Source organism: Calypte anna, chromosome 15 (assembly GCF_003957555.1).
Source record: "Calypte anna isolate BGI_N300 chromosome 15, bCalAnn1_v1.p, whole genome shotgun sequence".
NCBI classification, from domain to species: domain Eukaryota; kingdom Metazoa; phylum Chordata; class Aves; order Apodiformes; family Trochilidae; genus Calypte; species Calypte anna.
The window spans coordinates 8,671,435-8,693,872 of record NC_044261.1 but is presented as its reverse complement, the minus strand read 5'-3'; the positions used below and the strand labels follow the sequence as shown (position 1 = coordinate 8,693,872).

At 37.2% G+C, this 22,438-nt stretch overlaps 1 protein-coding gene across 2 annotated transcripts in view; it reads right to left on the bottom strand.

Annotated features, from left to right (window-relative positions):
• The window catches only part of RIMBP2 (RIMS binding protein 2), a 117,898-nt gene that overhangs the window by 22,344 nt on the left and 73,116 nt on the right, over positions 1 to 22,438 (bottom strand). For both annotated transcript variants that reach the window (XM_030460645.1, XM_030460644.1), the window contains 10 exons: positions 22,053 to 22,175; positions 19,730 to 19,834; positions 16,262 to 16,312; positions 12,442 to 12,646; positions 7,132 to 7,283; positions 5,592 to 5,668; positions 4,676 to 4,785; positions 3,460 to 4,269; positions 1,109 to 1,260; positions 270 to 737 (listed from right to left, as the gene is read on the bottom strand). In XM_030460645.1, the coding sequence (XP_030316505.1) occupies positions 270 to 737; positions 1,109 to 1,260; positions 3,460 to 4,269; positions 4,676 to 4,785; positions 5,592 to 5,668; positions 7,132 to 7,283; positions 12,442 to 12,646; positions 16,262 to 16,312; positions 19,730 to 19,834; positions 22,053 to 22,175 (2,253 nt within the window). The remainder of the gene's footprint in view (positions 1 to 269; positions 738 to 1,108; positions 1,261 to 3,459; positions 4,270 to 4,675; positions 4,786 to 5,591; positions 5,669 to 7,131; positions 7,284 to 12,441; positions 12,647 to 16,261; positions 16,313 to 19,729; positions 19,835 to 22,052; positions 22,176 to 22,438) is intronic.

Here is a 22,438-nt window from a genome sequence, read left to right as displayed (position 1 = left end):
AATGAAAAGCTTTCACATGACTGCTTTGTTGAAGCTTTTGTAAACATCTATGAAGGTGTAATACTGAGAAAGAGGCACTCTGGAAGAGCAATTATCTAAAATTGTCTGTGGTTCCATGACAGCATGGGTCTTCTCAAACTATAGGTCTTCAGGGTTAAGGAAGGGTTAAGCTGCTCCCTAAAGCATATGATGGGAAAATTCTTTGATGAGAAGTGCCACAATGAACAAAGCCAGTCCAAAAAAAGCCATAAGAAAAAGTTTGCCTTTACCCTATGGCTCTCTGCAACTCGTTGTGCAGCTTCTCTTGCCATGGCTTTTGCAACAGTGTGTGGGACAGGTGTGCCTTGAGGCTGAGGGAGTATTCTGTTAGGTGATGGAGACCTCCTCCCCTGAAGCTGGCCGTGGAAATTAGGGGCAGGTGGCTCAAGCATGTGTCCATGGACAGGAGATGCCTGACGAGTCTGCTCCCATGACTCATCCATTTTTAAATGTGGACCTAAATGTTCCTCTTTGGTTTCTGGGGCTCCGGCACTTGCTAATGGCTTAGATTTGGGAATAGTTCTGGGGTGAGGGGTTGGAGGCACCAGTAGGTCAGATGGAATGGCAGCAACAGAAGAGTCCACTGATTCCCCTTGTGCAGAGAGTGTTCGAACTGTGACTTCCTTGGCTTCCAAACTCCTCAGCCTCATTAGCTCCACCAGTGTGTTCTCTGCTGTTGGAAAAATCACCTCTGCCACCTGAGTACACAAACAAGCAACTTATTAGCATGAAGACATCTGTTTCCCTCCCCTCAACCCCAACAAAGGACCGCCTTCAAAGTAATGACATAGAGTGAATTATGGCCAACACAGAGTTAGCTGCAGGAGCCCATGATAGAGCCCCACCCCAATTAGAATCAGTTGTCTCTAATCCTTTCAATCCATTTGTCCAAAAGCTTAAGTGCTTATAGAAAGGAAGCTAATGAGCACATTATGCACAAACAAAGGAGTAGGTCCTACTGAAAGCTGAGAAAACCTTCAAGTGGTGTCACAAGTATATTCTTGACTTTCCCTGTCAGTTGGAAGTCACCTACTGTAGGTGGTCACTCTAAGGCTGAAAGGAAACTCACCCTTTGACCTCTTGCATAAACACCATAGCCTGTGACATTGGCACCGTGGGAGGTCCCTGTTGCTGTCAGAGTTGGTGGTTTCCAGGACACCTGTATGGTTGCTGGGCTGGACCCAGCCCGTACAGTAACATCTTGAGGTGGAGCTGGAGGACCTAAGAAAGACAAACCTGGTTATTGTTGAGCCTTAGATCAGAAGCACTGACATCAGCAATGATATTCTTGCAAATTGCAAACCACAGGTCTCAAAGCATTTTTAAAGATGATAAAATATTCTTATTGCAGTTATTATGTAAAACCAGAAGCAGACACTAAGCACATCCTGGAGCTGTGCAAAAACTGACCCCCAGCTTATAGCCAGTAACTAAACTCTATTTCTTTGGAAGGTGATCTGTACTTGCAACTTACTCTTGACCGATTTTTATCCTTCCAGGCTGCGTAGTTAATATCTACTTCAAATGCAGAAGACATTAACAGAAAAATGTACGGAGAAAAAGGCCCAGGAGTGGCACTTAGTGTAAAACTGATGCAGGTGACAGCAAATGACTTTTTAGTATCTATCTCTGCACTGAATGCACACTACACACTCAGAAATCACTTTAAAATTCTGCCTCCCTGGACTATCAGTGTCTCCCAGTCACGATTTGTGGGCCAGAAGCACATGGACACTAAGATGGACTGTGAGCAAAGACTTCAACTTTTTCAATCATCAGCATGCTGGTTTAAAGTCTCTGCACTAAAGAAAAAAAAATTCACCTACTAACCTTTTAAGGCATTTACAGTATGTCAGTGTAATAGTAAACCAAGAACATTCTTAATTATTATACAGTATTACACAACTATAAATAAGTCTGCTTTGGACAGAATACCACAGAGATTATGGGTTCATTAATATTTCAGGCATTCTGTTGGGTTAACAGCCAGACTCTGAGAAGTGTTTCATGCTAAAACATTTCAGAAGCAGGGTTCAGCTGTAGGAATCTGGGTAATAGCTGGGAGGATACAAACCGTGTTTGTTGTGAATTTGCTTTTGCCAATGAACCAAGCACAACCAATTTCTGTTTATATACCAAAAAAGCAATTTTTTGTTTTTTACAATGTGTACTCATTACTACCAAAAAGATCATAGTACAAGTGTAGATATCACACAAGCCTCAGCCTCCAGATACACTGGCAAACCATCAATACATTTCAGTAGTTTGCCATCAGCTGAATTTCATCTGCTCCTGGGCATGGAAATAAAATTGTGGTCATATTTAGGACACTAGAGGCACAAGATAAATTTTAAGCTTATGCCATCTCTTGCTCCTGTAATGTATTTTTAACTTACAAGGCCAAAATATGCAAAGGGTCTAATACTGTTCTTGGCCAAGACAGAGATTTTGATTTAGGATTGAATTTCAGCTTCCCTATTTTTACCCCTGTAGTTCTATCCTATTGACAGCCAGAGCTCCCAATTCAGCAAAGCTCCTCAGTTTACAATAAAGAATGCATCTCATCTAGTCCAGTCTCTTCTGTATGACAGTGACATTAATCTGCTCCTACAGGAGAAGTCACCTTCCTTCCATTCTCCCCAGACTAAACAGTTGCTGCATTTTAATTCAACAAAAAGCAGCTTATTTATTGCTTTAGCATACTTCAGCAACTAGAGGGAGATACAGCATGTTAAGTTTGACCTGAAAAAAACTCATTCATAAGGCCTTTCCCAAGTAACAAAGAGGTCAACATACCCAGTAAAATCAAGCCATCATCAGGCATTATCTCCTGACTCCCACAGAAGATCCACAAAGTTTAAGACGCCCTCCCCTCCTTTCAGATTCTATAATGACACAACCACTTTACCCCATTGAAATCATTTAAGACAAATAGTAAATGCTGGAGCTGGGGGCATTTTTACTGAAATGATAAATCAACAGCAGTAAAAGCTGTAGAAATGTCAGCTTAACTCCCTCTATTCAGCCAGTATCATTGTCCTGCATGCCTCTTTACATAGAAATCAGGCAAGCCAAGGAAGAGACCAGAAAATAATATAATAGCAGTATAATAACTGAAAAAAATTAATACAAATAGAGATTAACATGATAAAACCCATAGTATGTGATCTGTGATGATGGTAAGAATGCCTTTCCCTGATTAATTTCAAAAAAATGCTTCAGTCCTTACCCAGGAACCAAGAAGAGTGTAACACAGGACAGGATTTAATTTTATGTATCATAAAGCAATTTAATAATCCCCTGCCTCCTCATGAATGTGGCATGGATTACAGCATCTAACTGAAGGTTAGATTAATTTATCTAGAATTTTCAGAGAAAGTCAACTGGAGAGTTTTTTGGGTAGGAAGAAAAAGATCAAACCTGCTGGCAATGTAGAAAATTCCACAAAGGCTTCCTTTTTTTCTCGTTGTTCCAGGGGAAGCTGCCAGGGCATCTGATGGGGCTTTGCCATGACTTTCACCTTGTAGGCCATATTGGGCTTCAAATTAAAAAAATGGTACTTGTAGCTAGCAGCCTTGACAACGTCAAATTCTTCTTCGTTAAGAAAGATCACATGACTGTAATTACTATTTGTAGGGAGCCAGGACAGCTCAGCAGAAATCTGGGTGATGTTATCTACTTTAAGATTAGAGGGGGCTACTATGACATCCTTTCCAACTAACAAAGTGCACTGCAGTTCATCTGAGTTACCCTTGTTTGTGATGCTCTGGATTGATATTCTGTAGGTACAGGCAGAAATGTTCAGCTTTTCTATAAGAGCTTTTGTTCTGCTTCCCAAGGCTACGTTCATCCGGACTTCTTTGTCAACCAGAACATTGTAGCTACTAATGGTTCCCCATCTGGGTGGCACTACTGGTGGCTCCCAGCCCACAATGACACTTTTGGCTAGTTGTTTAATAAGGGTGATTTTTCTAGGATAAGGCACAATGTCTTCTCCAATTTCATCAATGTTCACATCCAGAGTCCCTGCACCATTGCTGATTACACTAGAGTCTATGTGAGTTGGTGGGCTTATCTCCAAGAGATCTCCTTCCAAAGTAGGACCTGAATGGTTGATAAAATTCTGATCTTGTTCGCTGCTTAATGTGCTTGATAGCCGGGTCTCATTGTCTTGAACAAAATCCACAAAATTTGAAGGGACTAGTCCTCTTTGTCCATCTAGAAGTTCCCCTGGTGAGACAGAACAATGCCATTAAAATCCTTGAATGAGCATTCCTCTTGTGTGTCAGTGCCTTACATCTGGACAAGGATGTAAATGAGAATTGTACATAAACAACATTCACAGTTTAACAATGTAAAGGTTCAGTGAGTCATAAGCCAGAACTGCCAGTAAGCTTTCTTGTCAACTTAAATCTTGCCAGCAGGAGAAGCTGACAACATAAAATATCTCCTAATTTGCTATGCCTGCAAAGAGCAGCTTTGCTGGTGCAGAAACTCTGATGATTAACGATAAGGGTAATTTTAGCAACTGATTTGTTATTAAATGAAGGAAAAAAATGGAAGCATCTTTGGCAGATTAAATTATTTGAATCTGCATGAATTAGCATGAATTCACAGATTTAAAAAAAAAAAATACCTTCGTAAAAGCCATCTTCATCCATGTCTCCATACACATAAAGGTACTTTCCTGCCGTAAGAGGGAGCTCTGCCTCTGGATTTTCATTTGGTCCATCAAAAGGGTTGTAACTGAAGTGGAGCACAGATGGAAAAACATGTGTGTTCACTTCAAACCTCACACAGCTGAATACTAATCAGAAAAAAGTGTAGAGTTCTAAGACTGCACACGAAGATAATTCCTCAGTTCAATCTTTTTGCTTCTATTATGTTAAGTGCTATGCACTTCAAACCACATCGTTTTCTGTAGAATTTGCTTACACATTTCTCACCTAGGTCTTTGAATACACTGGCCAAATCCTTATTTTTGAAGTGAATTAAAAGAATCACAGTTGTGGGGCTCTTTACCAGTCCCCATATGCCACTTGTTTTATATGGCAGTCTTTTACACAAGTTTATAAACTTCAACAGACACATAAGCAGTGAGCTACAGTTAAAGCAACCTGCTCACAGACAAAAAAATTCTAATGTATTTCAGTCCATATCAGTCCTGAAAGAAATTGTTAGTCACATAAATTTATACCTGAAATTTTAAAATGCAAAGCAAAGATGTAAGGAACTTTTAATTTTCCTTGCACCGATGAAAAAGCAGCTTATAAGAACAGATGGTGACATTCTCTTTGAATTCAGGAGGCACATACTCATATCTCATCCAGACACAGAAGGCTTCGTACAGTGGTGGGTAAGAGACTCACACCATGTCAGACTGTCTCTGACAATGTGGAAATGGCACTATTTTGCAGCCAGTGCAAACAAGACAAGGTTTGCCTCTCATCAGTTCCAGGTAGTAATTCAGTGTATAAATAAAAGTGAAAAAAAACCCCAAATGTTGAATATTACAAATATGTATTATATATGTAACAATCTGGGGGTTTTACCTATAGCGGGCAATGCAAAGATGGACTTTCCCAGAATATCTCTGCTTTGAGGTATTGGAATTCTGATCATTATCCATCTGTAGAGGGAAAAAAAAAGAAAAAAGTTATTTCAAAAATATTTGTGCACTGTTTCCTGACAGGTGACATAAATCAGGCAGCAAACATGCAACACTGAAAAAAGAAAATACATTCTAACATGGAACAGAACTCGTTAATTTTACTTAGAAGGGCTTTGGCTGAAAAAGAACTACAATTCAGATTCTAACAGGCAAACAATTTCTTGATATCTTGATAGAGTAAAATCAGATCTCAAAAAATTGAGGGAAATTTTATGATCTGGACTGAGTGAATATCGAATTGCAACTGCCAGGCCTGTGCTGGTCCTTACTTTGTGTTCAGTATGGAACACAGTGCATCAGAAAAATGCTGAGTCAAGTCACTTTTCATCTGAATTAACTATTAAAAATGCATAGCTAACCAAATAATTCTTATTCTAGAAGACTTTGTTACTAGGAATAGGGAAGTTGCGGATATATTTTTGCAGAATATCACTTATTAATTTCAGATTTCACAGCACTATGCTCCATTTATAGTTTTTACTCATATACTCTCCCCCTGGGCTTAGGTACATCTAAAAAAGAATGAAGCTTAATTTCTGTAAGCTTGCATAATATAAGTATGCATCACATAATTATAATCCAAAAGGGACACAATGAACAACTGTGCAAAATAGGGTTTGACATTCTCAAAAGAAGGGTAACTCAAAATAACAGAAAAAGAGAATTAAATTTGACATGCACTTCTTCTGTTCCTTGCTGTTAGTTCTGCTTCCCTAAGTCTCATTGCTAAACTGTATTTTCTGTTTTGACTATTCAGGCTGCTTCTTCTGTTGCCTCTTCAAAACAGTAGTGAATGTTCTCACTTTGTAGTAATGGTGAGTTGTGGTAAATACACATGTATTTAGTTTTGGATAATCCTTGGATATGCCTATGGAAATTCAACTATACAAGAAGCTACTATTTTGTTGAATATGCTACAACATACTCATGGTTTGTGATCCATTTCAGAACATTTTGATTCTATCAACTTTCACAGGTTCAGTGACAATGAATATATATCAGACAGAAAAAAATGCTTACAGCTTCTGTTTATTTACTTCTGTTAAGATGAAGAATGGGATTCAGGACTAAGTTGAGGGGTAAAATCTGCATGGCTGCATGCCTATATGAAATTGGCTTAAGTATTTAGCCCTTCTATAAGTTACCAAAATGGTAACTGAATGCAATACTGAAGGCTGAGGTTTTCATAGAAGCCTCAGGTTCACATACATCCCATTTTTGTGCTGTGTAAATAGGATATCAGCTCAGACTTCATTGAAAATGCCAGTTAAATTCCCACTGGTCATGATCCCAAGTTGTTCAGAAAATGAGAACATTCACATCTTCACTTTTTCAAAGCAGGTGGATCAGCCTGCATCAGTCCCCTGGTAAAGTCTTGTCCCCAAAGCATACTTTTTCAGCAAAACATTAAAAAGACTCACGTCTGAATCAAATCTGCATCTTGGGGTACCAGATCTTGATTTGGACAGGAATGTAGGTTTGACAGACAATTGTTCTGGTTTGTCTCCAGATACTTGAAGGGGTCGTATAAACTCTGAGATCACACAACGACTTCCAGGAGGACTCTCATGACCTGTCAGTGAACAAAACATAGGAGAATAAGTCATTGCTCAACAAGAAGCTGCCAGCTAACAAGATGCAGTGAATTATTTTCTCGTCCTGTTAGAAATCATTCTCGAAAAAGACTAAGGTAGGTAGACCACAGAGAATACAATTTGCTAAGCCTATTAGTTCCCAACTTTCTGGCAAATTACTTAAGTCAACAATATGTCATAGAAATTAATGCAGACAGTAAAGGTACTATAAAAGTTAAGGCTTCCCCTAATGAAAAGAAGTTCACTGTTGTTCTGATCACTTTGCTATCTTTGGAGACAGTTTCTGTCATGCTCTTTGATGCGCCCAGCACTAAAAAGCTGCTGGAACCCTTCTTTTTCTTTTGGGGACTCTGTCATATACTGGAAAGTAGAATCAGGTTGTGCATTTATCTTCTAAAAAGTGACTGAAATGCTAATAACTCGGTTGGCAAGATATTTATTCTGAAATCAAGGGAACTGGTTTGGCTTTTTGCAGGGCAGTAAGCTCCAAAGGCACCAGCCTTATATTTCTTAAGGAAAATATAAGATCTCCTCTCTTTAAGAGCTCCTTGTTAACACCAGTACTAAAACACATCACACTGCCACCTCTCTGGTTTCTAAAAAACAGAACACATTGAGTATAAAAAAGGAAAAATATCCAGAAATGCTTTTTGAATATTTTTATTGTGCTTTTTAAGGGACATAAAAACAAAAAGGAGAAACAGTCTATGCTGCATATTTAAAGGACTTAAGGAGATAGCCCTACACTCATCTCCTATTGACTCAAGTGAAAACCAGGCCTAATAGTGAGGGTAGACAAGTAAAAAGAACAACTTCACCAAGGTTGCAAGAGAGACTAACAAGCTGTAATGTTAAATGCATCTGCAATTTTTCTTTTTTACTGTTAGTTTAGTCCCCACACCACATGTAAACAAGCAGGAAATTGTAAACTGAGCCTAATTATACTTGCAGCATCAGCAGAAGTTACAGCAAAGCACAGTCTAGGGCGTTGCTGACACAATCAGATATGCAGAGTGCCTTCTCTTTTCTCTCTCATTAACATAATGAGCCTGTGCTCTAATTTTCTGACCCTGGATATATGTAGGTTCAGCATTTCCTCTCCAGTTGTACCAGAAGTCTGGACAGCAATGTTTTGCTAAGGAATTGCAAGCTTCTCAGACACATCACCAGGAATTATCAGTGGAACCTCTTTGTTCATATTGCAGAGAAGAATAAGCTCCAAAGCACACTGAGGGTTTTTCTGATGTGTTCCTTAGTCCAGTATCATTAATTTTCTCTGCATCTCTGTAATTTACAGCAGGACAGCTTAAGCACTTGACAGCAGGGGAATATACAAGTCATCATACAAAAGATTAATTACAACCAGCCCCGCTTACAGCAATCCCCAGGCTGGAAAAGGGCACACTTTTTATTCTTGGAACCTTTCTCAAACATATAATAAAAAAGTCATCCCTGTTCAGAAACCTTTAGTCAATTTAGCTCCTTCTGTTTGCTGTTACTGTGCTTTCCACATCATCCTCTCAGTGCCAAGCCTATAAATAATTGGTTCAACTGTGATTATTCATTCAAAATTCCGTTTGGTCTCATACCTCCCGGATTTTTCAGGCTTTGTAATTAAATTAATTGCACTAGATATAAAACATGAAGATTCCTGTACAATACATCCCTTGCTTTGCATACATACAGGATGATAACCAGGACAGGAGCACACATTATCAAGAACTCCAAGGAATATCAAGACTCTAGGAAATATTAAACTATTTTACTTTTTCCACTTGTAAAAGAAGGCATAGAAAATTTACCTCAAGTCCTTAATAGACAGGAGAGAAAAATGTGTAGCAGTTATAATTGTAGACTGGACACATCTATGGCTCCTGATGGTGCTAACAACTCCATACAGACTACTCAAGATACCCCACTTCCTATTTTAAGGAAAAAAAACAAACCAACCCACAAGCATTATCAAGCAATGCCTTTGCACAAAGCAAAATTGAGATTCACTGTGCATGATACACCTTCCTCCTGAAACCTCTGTAAACTGCTGAGCATTGCTATAGAGGACGTCTGCTTCTGCAGACTGGGAATACATAAGTACAGATAAAAATTGCTGCATTTAGGAACTGGCCTAAATTTACCTCCAAAATATAAAAGAATTTCAAACTAGGTTCTCTTGTTTATCCAAGGCAATTTCATTGATGCCCCTGGGCTTGAACAACAGAATGTGAAGGAATTGGACCCATAAAACCTCTTTAAAAACTTGTTAACTCACTGAAAACTATGGGGAAAAAATAAAATTCATGTTTCATTTTGTATTTGCCTCTGGAAAAAACTAAGAGTAAAAATGAGATGTAAAAATGAAATATAAAAATGGTCAGTCCTTACAAAGCACCTTCTAGAAATGTCTCATTTTCTCTAAATACTAGAGAAGAACCTTATAAAGCCATGGGGGTTTTGTCTCTAAACCCTTGTGAAATTCATACAAGCTCAAAAAGTCCTTTATTTCCCCATGACTGCCAAATATCTGCTGAGGAAGTTTGAAGGACACCCTTTAAAAGAAGGAGCTAAGGAAGAGCAGCAGACTGAATTTAAATGTCTCAGCAGAATTAAAGCTGGTCATACTTGTAGTAAAATTAGACTTTCCATTTTATTTATTTGAACTGCTGATTCATTATGGTCTATCTAAATTATCTGGAAAGGCCATTTAAATGAGCCTTTTATCTGAGGAATAATAAATCTTAAGGTTTCTGTATCTGATTGTGCCATTATTATATGTTTAGAGTGCACTTTTTACATTCTAATCTATTCTGGCTAGGTTTATTTCATTTCCTGATACATTCAAACATCACCAATTAAGGCAAAGCAGCTGGTCAGAAACTGATCTCATTTCCGTCATTTGCTTTGCTTTGAAAGCTGTCCTTGTGTTCCCTCTTGTGTTCTTTCTTTCTCACACATAATAAAAATAATTACACTGCTGGTTTGAAGAACTTGCTGTAGCATTACTGTCATTACTGTGAAATGGTTCGTTTCAATATTTAGAAATCCTGCCCACTTGCTCCAACATTACTTTATTGTTATCCATTCAGACTGGGAATTAATACTGTCCAAGGATTTCTGATGTTTACACACTGGTGCTGCAGGAGCTGAACTCTTAAGTCACAGAAAATCAATAGCTTATGAGCAAAGGCTTACAGAGCAAGGCCTTTAAATGACTTCAGAACAGACCTAGCTGTGCTTCCTGCCTTTTTACTCAAGGCTCTCTTGGAAAATGTGTTTGTTATGTTTTGAAGGCTTTGTAAAAGCTGTGCCTATCAGTATTTCAAGAATAAACATGCTAATTTGGGGAGTTTGACTGAGAACCTCAAAACTTAAGTTGATTTTCATTTCAGGATTGGGGCTTATTTAGATCCATCTCAGAGATACAGACTGGACCTTCACCAGCTGCCTAAAAGATATTTCAACAGCTAATTACCTTTCCTTTAAAGTTAATTGCTGCTTTGAAAATCCTGTCCTTAGAGACATGAAGGGTTAATCCTGTTGATATTAAGGAAAATTGTACTAAATTCTTTTAGCTAGCAGGTAATGCCTTCTGAATTCTCCATTTAGTGCACTTTGCTCCAGAGAAGCCTAGAAACTAATATGTACCACAGTGGGGAAAACTGCAAACAGCTCAAATTATGTGTTCAAAAAGCCAAGGCATACACAGTACCAAGTTACTGAAGTGAAATGAAAGAAACAAAGTCACCTTGGTTCCTTTTGACTTCATTTCACATTGAATTTAGCACCCTTCACTGAAAATAACTGCTTATCTGGAACAACAGGGAAATAATGTCATTTCTAAGCTCTAGGCCTCCAAATTTTTCTAGAAGCTTAGGAAGAGGAAATTAAAAAAGGTCAAGACTATTTATTTTTTCCAGTTCTTCTTGATACTTATTTTAAAGCAGCCTTGGGGGAACCTGTAAATAATGGAAATCACCTGACAAGTATTGCTGTGCAGAATAAGCAGCTGAAGTTACGCTAGCATAGGTGATGCTGAGCTGGTGAGCACACTGCTCAGCTTTGGTAACAAAGTAGTTGTAACACACAATCTAACAAGCAATTTAGGGGTAAGTTACCTCTAGGTGTCCTAAGGTAACCTCTTGCCTCAATCTTTTAAATTTTCTTATGAATAATGAATCAAAGTTCTGTAGATAGGGCAAGCAGTTGCGTCTGGCAACATAACATGACCTGGCAAAAGTTCAGCACAGATCTTAGAAAAAACACACACTGAGTTGAAAATCCTAGCACTGTGAGTGTAAGAACACCAACAGAGATGGGCTTTCTCTTTTTTTTTTTTCTTTAAATTCTCCATTTATTTTAAAACTCAACAATATTATTGTTGTGACTTCTGTGTTTCTGAAACACCTGGCAGTTACCTGTTCAAATTTAAGCACACATTTCCAGAGTTCAATAAACAACTGTAGATATTACCCCAGTCCAGGTCTGATAAAATATATCCCATGAAAATCTCTTTGTGATAGAATTTTTTTTTTCTCTAGACAACACTTGTTTCCACTGATCTTTTAATTTTAAAAAATGTTTGACTTCCAGTTGTTTATAGAGACATGTCTATTTTCTGCTGAACACATGCAACTAAACAAGAAACATTTTCCTGTTTGCCAAAGTATTCCATTCAGTTTTCCCATTTTCTACCCAGCTCTATTTACAAGTTTCTGTTATGTAACAGCTACTGCATTGTGGGGATCTCTCTATGCTTTATTTCTCCATTAACTGCTACTTCCATGAGACAGCAGATCAGCTCCTGTCCCTCAAACAGTGAGAGCTTTCCAACAAAGCCTGTATATGCAGACAGTCTTCCAGCCAAAATAGGTATTTACATAAGGAATATATCACTTTAACACTGAACAGATTTCTCATCACTACACCCAGTAACAGAGAATTTTGCTTACAGCAGTGCCCAAATAGAACAACTTCAGAAAGGCTTATGAGTAACTCTGAAATTTAAACAAGTCACAAAACAGGAAGAGAAGTGAATTCTATCCTCCATTTGTACAATTAAACTCTTATTTTCACCACTGAGTTGCATCTTAAAGCCTAGAGGGGAGCACAGATACCCGTAAATAAAATACTGCTCCTTACCTTTGCCTATAGAAGTGGCTATTCCATTCATTAACTGGGACAGAGATTTACCAGGAGAACCAGAGATATCTGAGGATGCCACGGAGTTACTGCTCAGGAGATCAATCTTCCCTGCTTGCTGTCGGAACTTCTCCAGTTCTCTGGACAGGAGGTTAAATTGCTCACTCTGGGTCCGGCATTTCTCCTCTAGCTCTCGGACCTTGGCCTGCACCAGCAAGACAGAATACAGACACCTGACTGAGACCAGAGAGAAAATCTCACTTTTCTCCCTTAAAGTTTTGCCCACATTTGGAACTAAGCTTTTCAGTAGTATGCCTCTCATCCCCACTTTCTAAACTGGAAATTCCTCAATAGTATTTTTGGCTGTGCTAAAAAAAAAAATAAATCACTGGACAGAATGACATGGGAATTCAGGATTTCTTCTACAATTTTTACTCAAAATACAAATACGGAGTAGTGAAGACTCTGAAACATGAGAAAACCCTTTTATCCAAACCTGCACATTCATTGTACCAGCTAAATTAAGGATATAATAATGTTTTCAATATAATGCATTCAAATGTCAACCTGCATTCACAAACAGGCTATATATCTGTTTGCATACACTACTAGATATTCCTGGAGAGAAAAAAACCCACAAATCTAAAATGTCCAGAGAGTTAGGAAAGAGCATATAAACCTTTTGCAAAGACTGAAGAATCAAGAGAATTTGTGAGGTCTGATTTTCATGCAGGGACAAACAATTGTCTGTACTCTGGAGATGTGCCAGAGCAAGGCTGCCATTTGAAACCTAGGGAGCACTCATGTGCTGTGACTCAAACACTGCAAGCAGAAGTAGCAGTAACTGGCTCCTTATAGATAAAGCTAATGCATTATATACCCTAATCTGATGCTTTATGATGAGCAAACATCACTTTCCTTCATTAAAAACCCCTTTATAGTACATGCCTGGTTAGACAACTGCACTGAAAAAGGACACCTGGCTACCAGTTACATTCATTCAACTGCTCTAGCACTTCTTAAAAAGAAAAATGTGCATGTATCACATATTAAAAAAAGCACATATATTACATACCACCTATACAAAGATCTTAGCACAGCTAAACAGAAGACACAGTTCCCAGCAGATCACAAAAATCCAAATTTTCTCTCAGGGACTTAGCACTGCTGGTTTCCTTTTTTGATTACATTCTTAAAGCTACATGAAATTTAGAGGATATTGTACCTTTCTTTATTCATAAAACAAATTAATTTAGATTTGCTAAAGAAGTCTCTGGGTATCTATCTGACTGACTATGAAACAGGAAACAATGAGCTACAGAGACATTGTGGGAGTTTTACAAAAACATTAAATGCTTAGAATTTTGTGTTTAATCTTTTCATTGTGGCTTACAGCAACCAAAATGTGAGCTTTTTCTCCTTGTTAATTTGCTGCATGAATAAGGCATCTATGTATAATTTTAAGAAAACTTTAAAAACAAACAAAGCTGTAAAGTTGTTTTGGTTTGTTTTTTTTTTTTTTGATCCTCTCTTTCTAATTAAAAGTTTAAGGATGAGCTGTTCAACTCTCTAAGAATATATACTGACCTTTCCACATGCAGTTATGGAAACTCTAGCATAAAATGAAAAATAACAGCATCACAATCCAGACCCCAACAAGATGCTAAGGCTGCCTTAAAATATGTTTTGCAAAAATTAAATTTTACATATTATTACTATTAATTAATTTAAAAGCCATTTGCATTTCAACATATGCCTTGTTTTGAGTATCTAGAATCTTCAAGTTATTCTCTCACAACAGTGCAAAGCTTGGAAGAAAAATGCCTTTATTTACTTTAATTTTCTTTTACTCAAGGCTGCAAGTTAGAAGTGAGCAAGAAGCTGCTACTATGTAAAGCCAAACTGCCCTAAGTTCTACAATAGTACTGACAGGAGGCATCCCCATACACATCTTCTTTTCTTGACTTAAGGCAGGTGTTTGGTTCATTGTTAGCCAGCCAGACTTACCTCCCTGCAGAAAATCTACATATTCAAGTATGCCACTGCAGAGTGAGGATTGTGCTTATGCTCTCAGAACTACTAAGTTTTTATTCCATGTCAGGGTTCTGCCCACACAGCCTGTCCTAATGATGGCAGCACAGAGGTACCAAATCTACATCTTCTCCAAAGTGGATCTGCCTATAGCAATGGCTGCAAGACACTCTCTGCTGCAGATCATATTGAATGGACATCACCTGGGACTTGCCAAGTTTCTCCTATAATACATAGTGCTATTTCTCAAAAAGCTTTTTAAATTGAAAACAAAGCAGACTACATCCATTACAAGACAGATACTGTTGGCACAAGACAGATAGGATGATGAACAAATTTCCAGGTGGACAGGCATGAATTCAGACTAGTAATTAGCTGGCTTGCTCTGCTACAGAAATACATTTCACAGTTTAATGGTTTATGTAGCAGCAACAACTTTCAGTATGTGGCTCAATAAATCAACCCCAGGTGAAAACAGCACGAAAAATTATCTTTGTACTAAAAAAGGAAACAATCTGAATTCAGACAAAATCCACAGTCAGAAAGCTACAGTCTTGAATAAACTACCAAACCATTCTTACTGGGCATGCTCATAAGAAATTAACTTTCTGAAACAGTCTGAGTTCTCATTAAGTCATGCTATATTTGAAGATTAATCTCTTGTAGAAATAAAATTTTTATTTTAGTGATTCAGTATTAGGCAAATAAGTGCCAAGCATGCTTGCATAACAATGGTTCTAGCACACATTCCATGCAAGGTGAGGCAGGACTACTGTACTCATTTTTAAGGGAAAAGTGCAGGATTCAGGACAGAGAAAGGAGAATTTATGCCCTAAAATACCTGCATGCTGTCCAAGGTGTTCTGGATGAAGTGCAAAGCAATAAATTCCAAACAAGACACAGTAAACAAAGATATGTGAAATAAAGAAATAAAAACAGTTTTGAACACTTTTTTTACATTTCAAAGCAAAACATATTAGTTAACACGTGTAAAAACATGCATTAACATAATCCACGCTTTAGAATGTATCAGAAATCAATACCACTGCTGGTCTGAAAAGTGCAAAAGGCAGATTAAATAAAATGCTAAAAATTAATGGGTTTAGGGCAATAAAAAGCAAAAGCTTAGGAAACCTTGATGGGGGTTAATGCAAGTTGGAGGTTGCAGACAAATCATCTAACTAGGAATTTTTATTAATTTGAGGGGGTAACTAATCACTTGCCTGCTTTTTTTCTACTTATGTTTTCCTGCATCATGTACTTTCCACCAGACATGAAATAATATTTTAATCTTATATTCATAAAGGCAAAACAAACAATAGATATGATGATAATGAAAGCATATGACTAAAACTTTGTGGGAATATTATAAATAAACAATTAAAAAATCTTTTAAAGATGATCAATGCATCTTTAAAATGCATTTAAAATGCATAAAAGCCCACTTTCCATTAACACATGGCCAGCAAGAACTACACAGAAAGAAGAGCTACTGTGAGAAGGTAAAAAGACTAGAAATTACTTCCTGCTAAAGGAAGAATTCTAAGTGAAATGTTGGCAACACTTGCTATAATCAATCTATGGTCTCATGTGTTCTTTATAATATGTCCAGTGTGTTAAGCCTTAGTAACTATAATAACTACCATTATTTGCTGTCTGAGGAAAAGGTTATCAGTGAAAACCTATTTTGCATGAAAGAATAAAGAACATTAATAAAGAACAGATAACTGTAAAGTTACCACATTCAGAATGGAACCTACACAACCAAAGGTGGGGGATATCTCCTTACCTCTAGCAACTGAACTGCTCCTTCATGTTCCTTCTTAGCTTCAACCTGAGCCTTGTTTTTAGAATAAAAAGAGGAGAAAGAGAGAAAAATAAATTAATCATGCCACATACAGTATGCTCTAACCACATAAAGTAACAAACTCTGTACTCAAATCCAAAGCCAATTATAGTCTTGAAGGGATGGATCTGTCAATATTACTGTAGTGCTTTGGTTCCAAGCCACTGAAATAACTGCTTATTTTTAGGAGATTAAATCTCAGTGAAGCTTAATAGCACTGGTATTTTGTTAACTCAGACAAGCATGCTCAACACACTGCAAGAGCACATAAGAAATCTGTCTGAATTCCTCCAAATTAAAACTGAAAAATTAACTTGTTATTCTACATTGCGGGAGATTTATATTAAGACCAGCTAGGAGAAAGCAACACAAAAATTAAGCTCATTCTTTATATGCAAAACAGTATTCATCATCCAAGTAAATAGCTCACAGAATACTTCAAGACAAGCAGAAGAAAGGTTTTCTGTAAGATGGAATGGAACTTTTAGGGCCCAGTTAACTGAGTCAAAGAAAAAAAAGAGGGAATCAATAAGAGCAGAAAACTATTTCATGCAGCTCAGAAATTTGGTATTTTTGCTTGGGAAAAGTTAGAAACTTTGTGTTTTCCTCCTTTACTTCCATTTAAGATTCCACTATCTTCTTTATAGCTTTGACCGAGATAAGCAAAAGATTTTATAAACCATTGGAGCAGGCTGCCAGCAGTGCAATGCACTAACTTCACCTTTCAGCTACCCAAAGACCACATTCTGCACATTCCTCACTAGAGAAAAAGCATTATCCTCCAAATTAGCAGAGTGCAACACCCCAGGGACTTCTTAATCTAACGGCCCAGATGCTCCCATGATGGACACCAACACAGCTGTGTTAACTTCATTGTCCTCTAAGTATTTTCTTCATATTCCTATCTGTGAAAACAACCTTACCCCTTTACTGGTTTCAGCTGAAGCTAGGTCAGGCCATAAAACATACAGCCAAACGATGCCTCACTGTCATGCATGGGAATAAAGTCTCATTTGGACTGCAGGGGTACTCATATTTCTTTTCATTTTACAGTAGTAAGTCTTCTTGCTAGCACCTGACAGAATATTGGCTCCAGAAGCATTAGCAAACATTTGACAAGTAATAGGAAGCCTGGTGTTATCCATCAGTACAAGTTTAATAAAATCTCGCCAGCGTATGAGTTCCTGATAAATGATTAGAAAACTTGCATCACTAGCTGTTGCTTTTTCACATCAAACTACCAGAAAAAGCCCCTTCGATTCCTTATTAACACCAAACCCTGGTGAACAATATTATGTTCTTCCTGTTAGGCTGAAAATCTGATCAGTCTGTCCCTATATGAAAAACACAATGAATTTTTATTTCTAATATCAAAATGTGACAGCAAATGTACCAGACTGTACCAGGAAATTGCTTTGATAAGTGAGAGTTTCTCTGGTTCATCAGTAACTTTATGACAGTAACAAGATATTTTGCAAAATGTCATCCTGTTAGCACCCAGAGTTACTGCTGTCATGTCCAGGTATTTTTTCAAGTAATTACATAAATCTAATAATTAAAAAAAAAAATGAAGAAAGACTTGAACACAGATGTATAGGTACACATTGGAAGGTCAGCTTTGGATGAAATGTGAGCTTTACTGAGGCAGCAGATTTATTTAATAATTGTTCTGACAATATACACTACATTATAATGTTGAAAAGGATGAATAAAAAGAATGAAGAAAAACGAAAAAGAATCTGAGCTTGGAAGTGCTGAAAAGCAACATATGTATTGAAACCCCCTCTGTTTCTTTTTGAGTGGAATATATAATGAATATCACATGTAGATTTTGCCAAGAGGTGTGATGGGTAGGATGTTCATTTACAATATTTATCATTAAATATATTAGAAAAGATAGAATAGCAACTTAATCCCATAAAAAATAAGATATTTTTGGGTGAAAATGAGTGTCTGTGCAAAGTCCTAGGAGGAATATTTCAGGCTAATGAATGAAACCAGTAAGAGGGAAGAATTATTCCTTTAATGTTTCTACTAAGTAATGCATAGATGAATTGTTATGGTGGATTTCAGCATAGGAATTCTAAGCTACAATTATAGAACATAGCAGTGAATGATAATTAGATAGTAATTTTTAGCATAAATGATCTTGTGTTCCATGCTCTGTAAGATCCACTGAACAAGAATTTAATCACTGGCTACAGATGCTGAGCTAGCTGCACTGAATAAACACCAATTACAATACAACTTTTTTTGTACTTGAAGTCTATCATGCTAAAGATTAGAAAAAAGAATGCAGAAAACAGTATTGTAGAGCCATGTAATGTGGATTTCTTAGAAGAATATGACAAAGCTTATCAAGAAGAAAGTCTGTAACTTTATTTGATTTATTTGCTTTCCTAAGAAATTTAAGTGCAACATTTATGTGGAAGTTCAAGTGCAACAGTTGAATATAGCTAGAAATGGCATTGTGAAATATGCCTAAATAGATTCATTGTGAAAGGCGAAAAGAAAATTAACAAAGAAAATTAATATTTCATTTAATCAGGAGAAGCTTTCTATTTCAAGCAAACTATATTTAGATACTTCTTTTTATTCTTCTGAGAATGTCCTTCTATGCCAATTCCTTACCAAATTATCATTAGCACTATTATTATTTCCATAAGCAACTGGAAAAATCAACATTAGTATTGAGAAAACTGGAGTGATTTTGGTAAGACTGAAATGCAATACCATGTTTATTGTAATGAATATTGAGAAGTTACAGTGTAAAAAAACTAGACATCTTAAGTGATTTGTGAATTAGAGAGTGAGCTTGAAAATTTGGTACTTAATTGCTTAGTTCTTAAAAAAGAATATAACTTCGATGTGCAAGTACCTCAACAAGGATTTATTTTAATTTAATTTAGTGGAGAAAGGTAGTTAGAATCGTGTGTCTGGAAAAGGAAGTTAAGGAAATCTTAACCAAATATAGTCAGTGAGAAAGTATAACTGTTCCAGGAAACTGAAAAAATGGTGCATTTCCCATCTTTTGATTATCATGAAATTAAGACAGTTCCTTCCTGACATTCAAGAAATATACAAATATTCCTGAGCCCAGTATTGTGGGAAGCAATGGAAACAGAGAGGAAATACATGTATTGGTGTACCTTTCTCCCTGTTGGAAAATACAAGGACTCACATATACTGGCCAGGCTAATTTTCCCTGGCATAAACATTTATAAATCCATCAGTACAGCCATGTCAATCCAACACCCACTTGTTCACACTGTATCAGCAGTCACGCAGAACAGCCCAGCACAGCAGTCAGTTTGGCAGCCGTGGTTTAAGTTCCTTTAAACCAGAAGCTGTGTTTTCTGACCTGTGTTCTGGGATTTGCTGCTTCACCTGCCTTTCCCTTTCTCCACTTACCTTCTGCAGGAGCTCAATTTCCTGCTGTTTGGCGTTGAGGACAGCCAAGGCTTGCTCATGCTCCAACTCCAGCTGTTGCCGCCGTTCAGCAGCCTCTCGCATATGCTGTGTCAAAGGAAGCACAAAAACTCTCAGAAGGCTCCAACATCCTCTACCTGCAGCCAAATCTGCTGCCATTCCCAGGCATGCACACGTTCCTTCCAACAGGAAAGCTCTCTGGGATCAGGCAAGCTGGAAACTGGATAGGATTTGCATGTGGCCAGAACTTAGGGGAATATTGTTAATGCTAAATTCAGGCATTTTGACAGCAATCTCTGTGTGACTCTGCCACTGCCATCAGTATGGCCTCTGGGATGCACAAGTGAACAGTATCCATCTTATCCATCAGGCACATGTTTTTAAGTGACATTGTGCTGAAAAATTAAAGCTTGGGAAAAAAATCAGATTGACAATTCCCTAAATGCCTCTTTATCTAGGATATCATAGTTTTGTACTTTGTTTTGCAAATGATGACCCAAAAAAATAGCTTACATTTGCTAATTTCTGCCTGTTATTTATAGGAAATGAGACCAAAACTAACACAGGTGGAGCTGGACAACAGAGACTCTACAATATTCAAAAACAACTTTTGAAATAGAGTTGCTGCTAGTGATTCAAAGCAATATGAAAAGGTTCTTGGGAAGAGCACAAGCTGAACAACGTCAAGATACCCTTTACAGATAGAAATCTTTTTCATTACAGGTTAGTATTATTCTCCCAATATTACTGGAGCTTCCATACACTCTGTTAATAAATAGGTGTTAAGAAAGATCTCTTCACAGATTCTGATCTCTTCTCTGGTGAAACTGGTATTAAAGATTTTTATTTTCCAAATTAGCTATTATTCCCCTAGTACTCAGAGCAGAGGCACAATGTCTTATCTGCAGTATCATGAGTTATTACACACAAACATATTAGGAATCAACACTTGGGAACACAAATGCATGGATTAAATTGACAAGACAGCCAAAAATATCTCTTTTTGTGTACAGGAGAAAAATTTATCAAGCATACTGCTAACCATTAATGAGCTGCTATTCTCTGCTACATGCTACTCATAACAAAGAGGGAGAGTACAGCAAGGCAGGCTTCTCACAATCTGGATATGTTTGCAAAGGAAATAGCAATGTCTCCAATGCTTCCTTGGTCCTCTGCTTGGGATTTATTTATTTTCATTTGAGGTGTTGATTTAAAACAACAACAAAAAAATCAAAGATTTTCCAATTCACCAGTTTTGACTGCCAACAATGGAATGTTTTCTAGGACTTTTGTGAGGATTCATTGTTTTGAACAGACATTTCTGAACTGTGCATAGTGTACAAGAGTTAAATGGATCTGGTAATGGGAAATTTCTATTCTCAGTCTTTAATAATGACCAAAAATAATGGTTTTGATTCTCTTCTCATCTGAATAAACATAACCTATTTTGCTAACCAGTGTTACTCATAATTTAAATTAGCATGAAGCTACATTTAATGAGTTCAGCAACTTCCATCAGTTCTTATGTAAACCTTGACACAGATGGAGCATCACTGCATTTCTTATACTCAAGAAATGGTGAGACAATCACATCATTTGCACGTTTGATTAAAACCTTTAACTGTCTGGAAAAAAATCCAAAGATCTCATTTCCCTCTATCAAGATTTAGTGCCAGATTTGGTACAGCATATTTTGATATCATTAAGTTATTACTATTTTTACAACAGCTACTACAGAAGATTTCTAGTCCTTTGCAGGGATCAACAAATAATTACTACTGTGACCATACAGTTTATCTATAAAATGCAATGAAGAAACAGATTGCAACACATCATCTGATTCTCCTCAGTTTTAAATTCTCTGTTTCCGAGAATACATATTTCAGGATCTATAGTTCATGGAATTTCAAGTCAGAAAATCATAGAATTTTAGAATGCCAGGTTGGAAGGGACCTCAAGGACCATCTGTTCCAGCCTTACTATGTAATAATTACTTTAAAATAGTTTAGTTTAAATAATTCTGTGTTAACCTAAAAGTATCTCTCAGTAACATTAGTATTGTCATGGTCTTGTGGAAAGCAGACAGGATTCCTTCACTCCAGCATCGTCCTTCCCTGGCACAGCAATTAAAACCCCCCCAACCAGGATTGTGCCTGGTTTATTCCATAGGTCTTATCTTAACTAGGGCATTCAGTTCCCTAGTCTGCAATGCACTTATGCTTCTGTGACTGACTGTATCAACATCAGGAACACTGAACAAGGTACAGAAGTATCAGAAGACTGAGCTTTACAGCATTATACATACCTTTAGGACCTGCTCTAAGTTCTCCAGCTTGGCTTGGAGCTGGTGTTTTCCCTTTACAGCCAAATCTCGTTCTTTGGTCACTCTGAGAAGGGTTTCTCTAAGATGGTCATAGTCTGATTTTACCTAGAAAAATTAAAATGTGATTATTTCCCAAGCAGCTAATCAGTGAAGGGACAACTGTACCTGACACAAACATTTCTGCATGTTGAAATCAAAGAGAAAATAGGAAAGGAGCGTAAAAAAATGGAAGGGAATGTTCAATGAGGGGCTAAAAAAATACATCATGTTCACATACTATTTCTACTTCCCTGCAATGTTGACAGAAGGTATGAAAGCAAAAGAAAGAGCAATAATATTTTTAGTGGATAGTGTTCCAAGAAGCATGT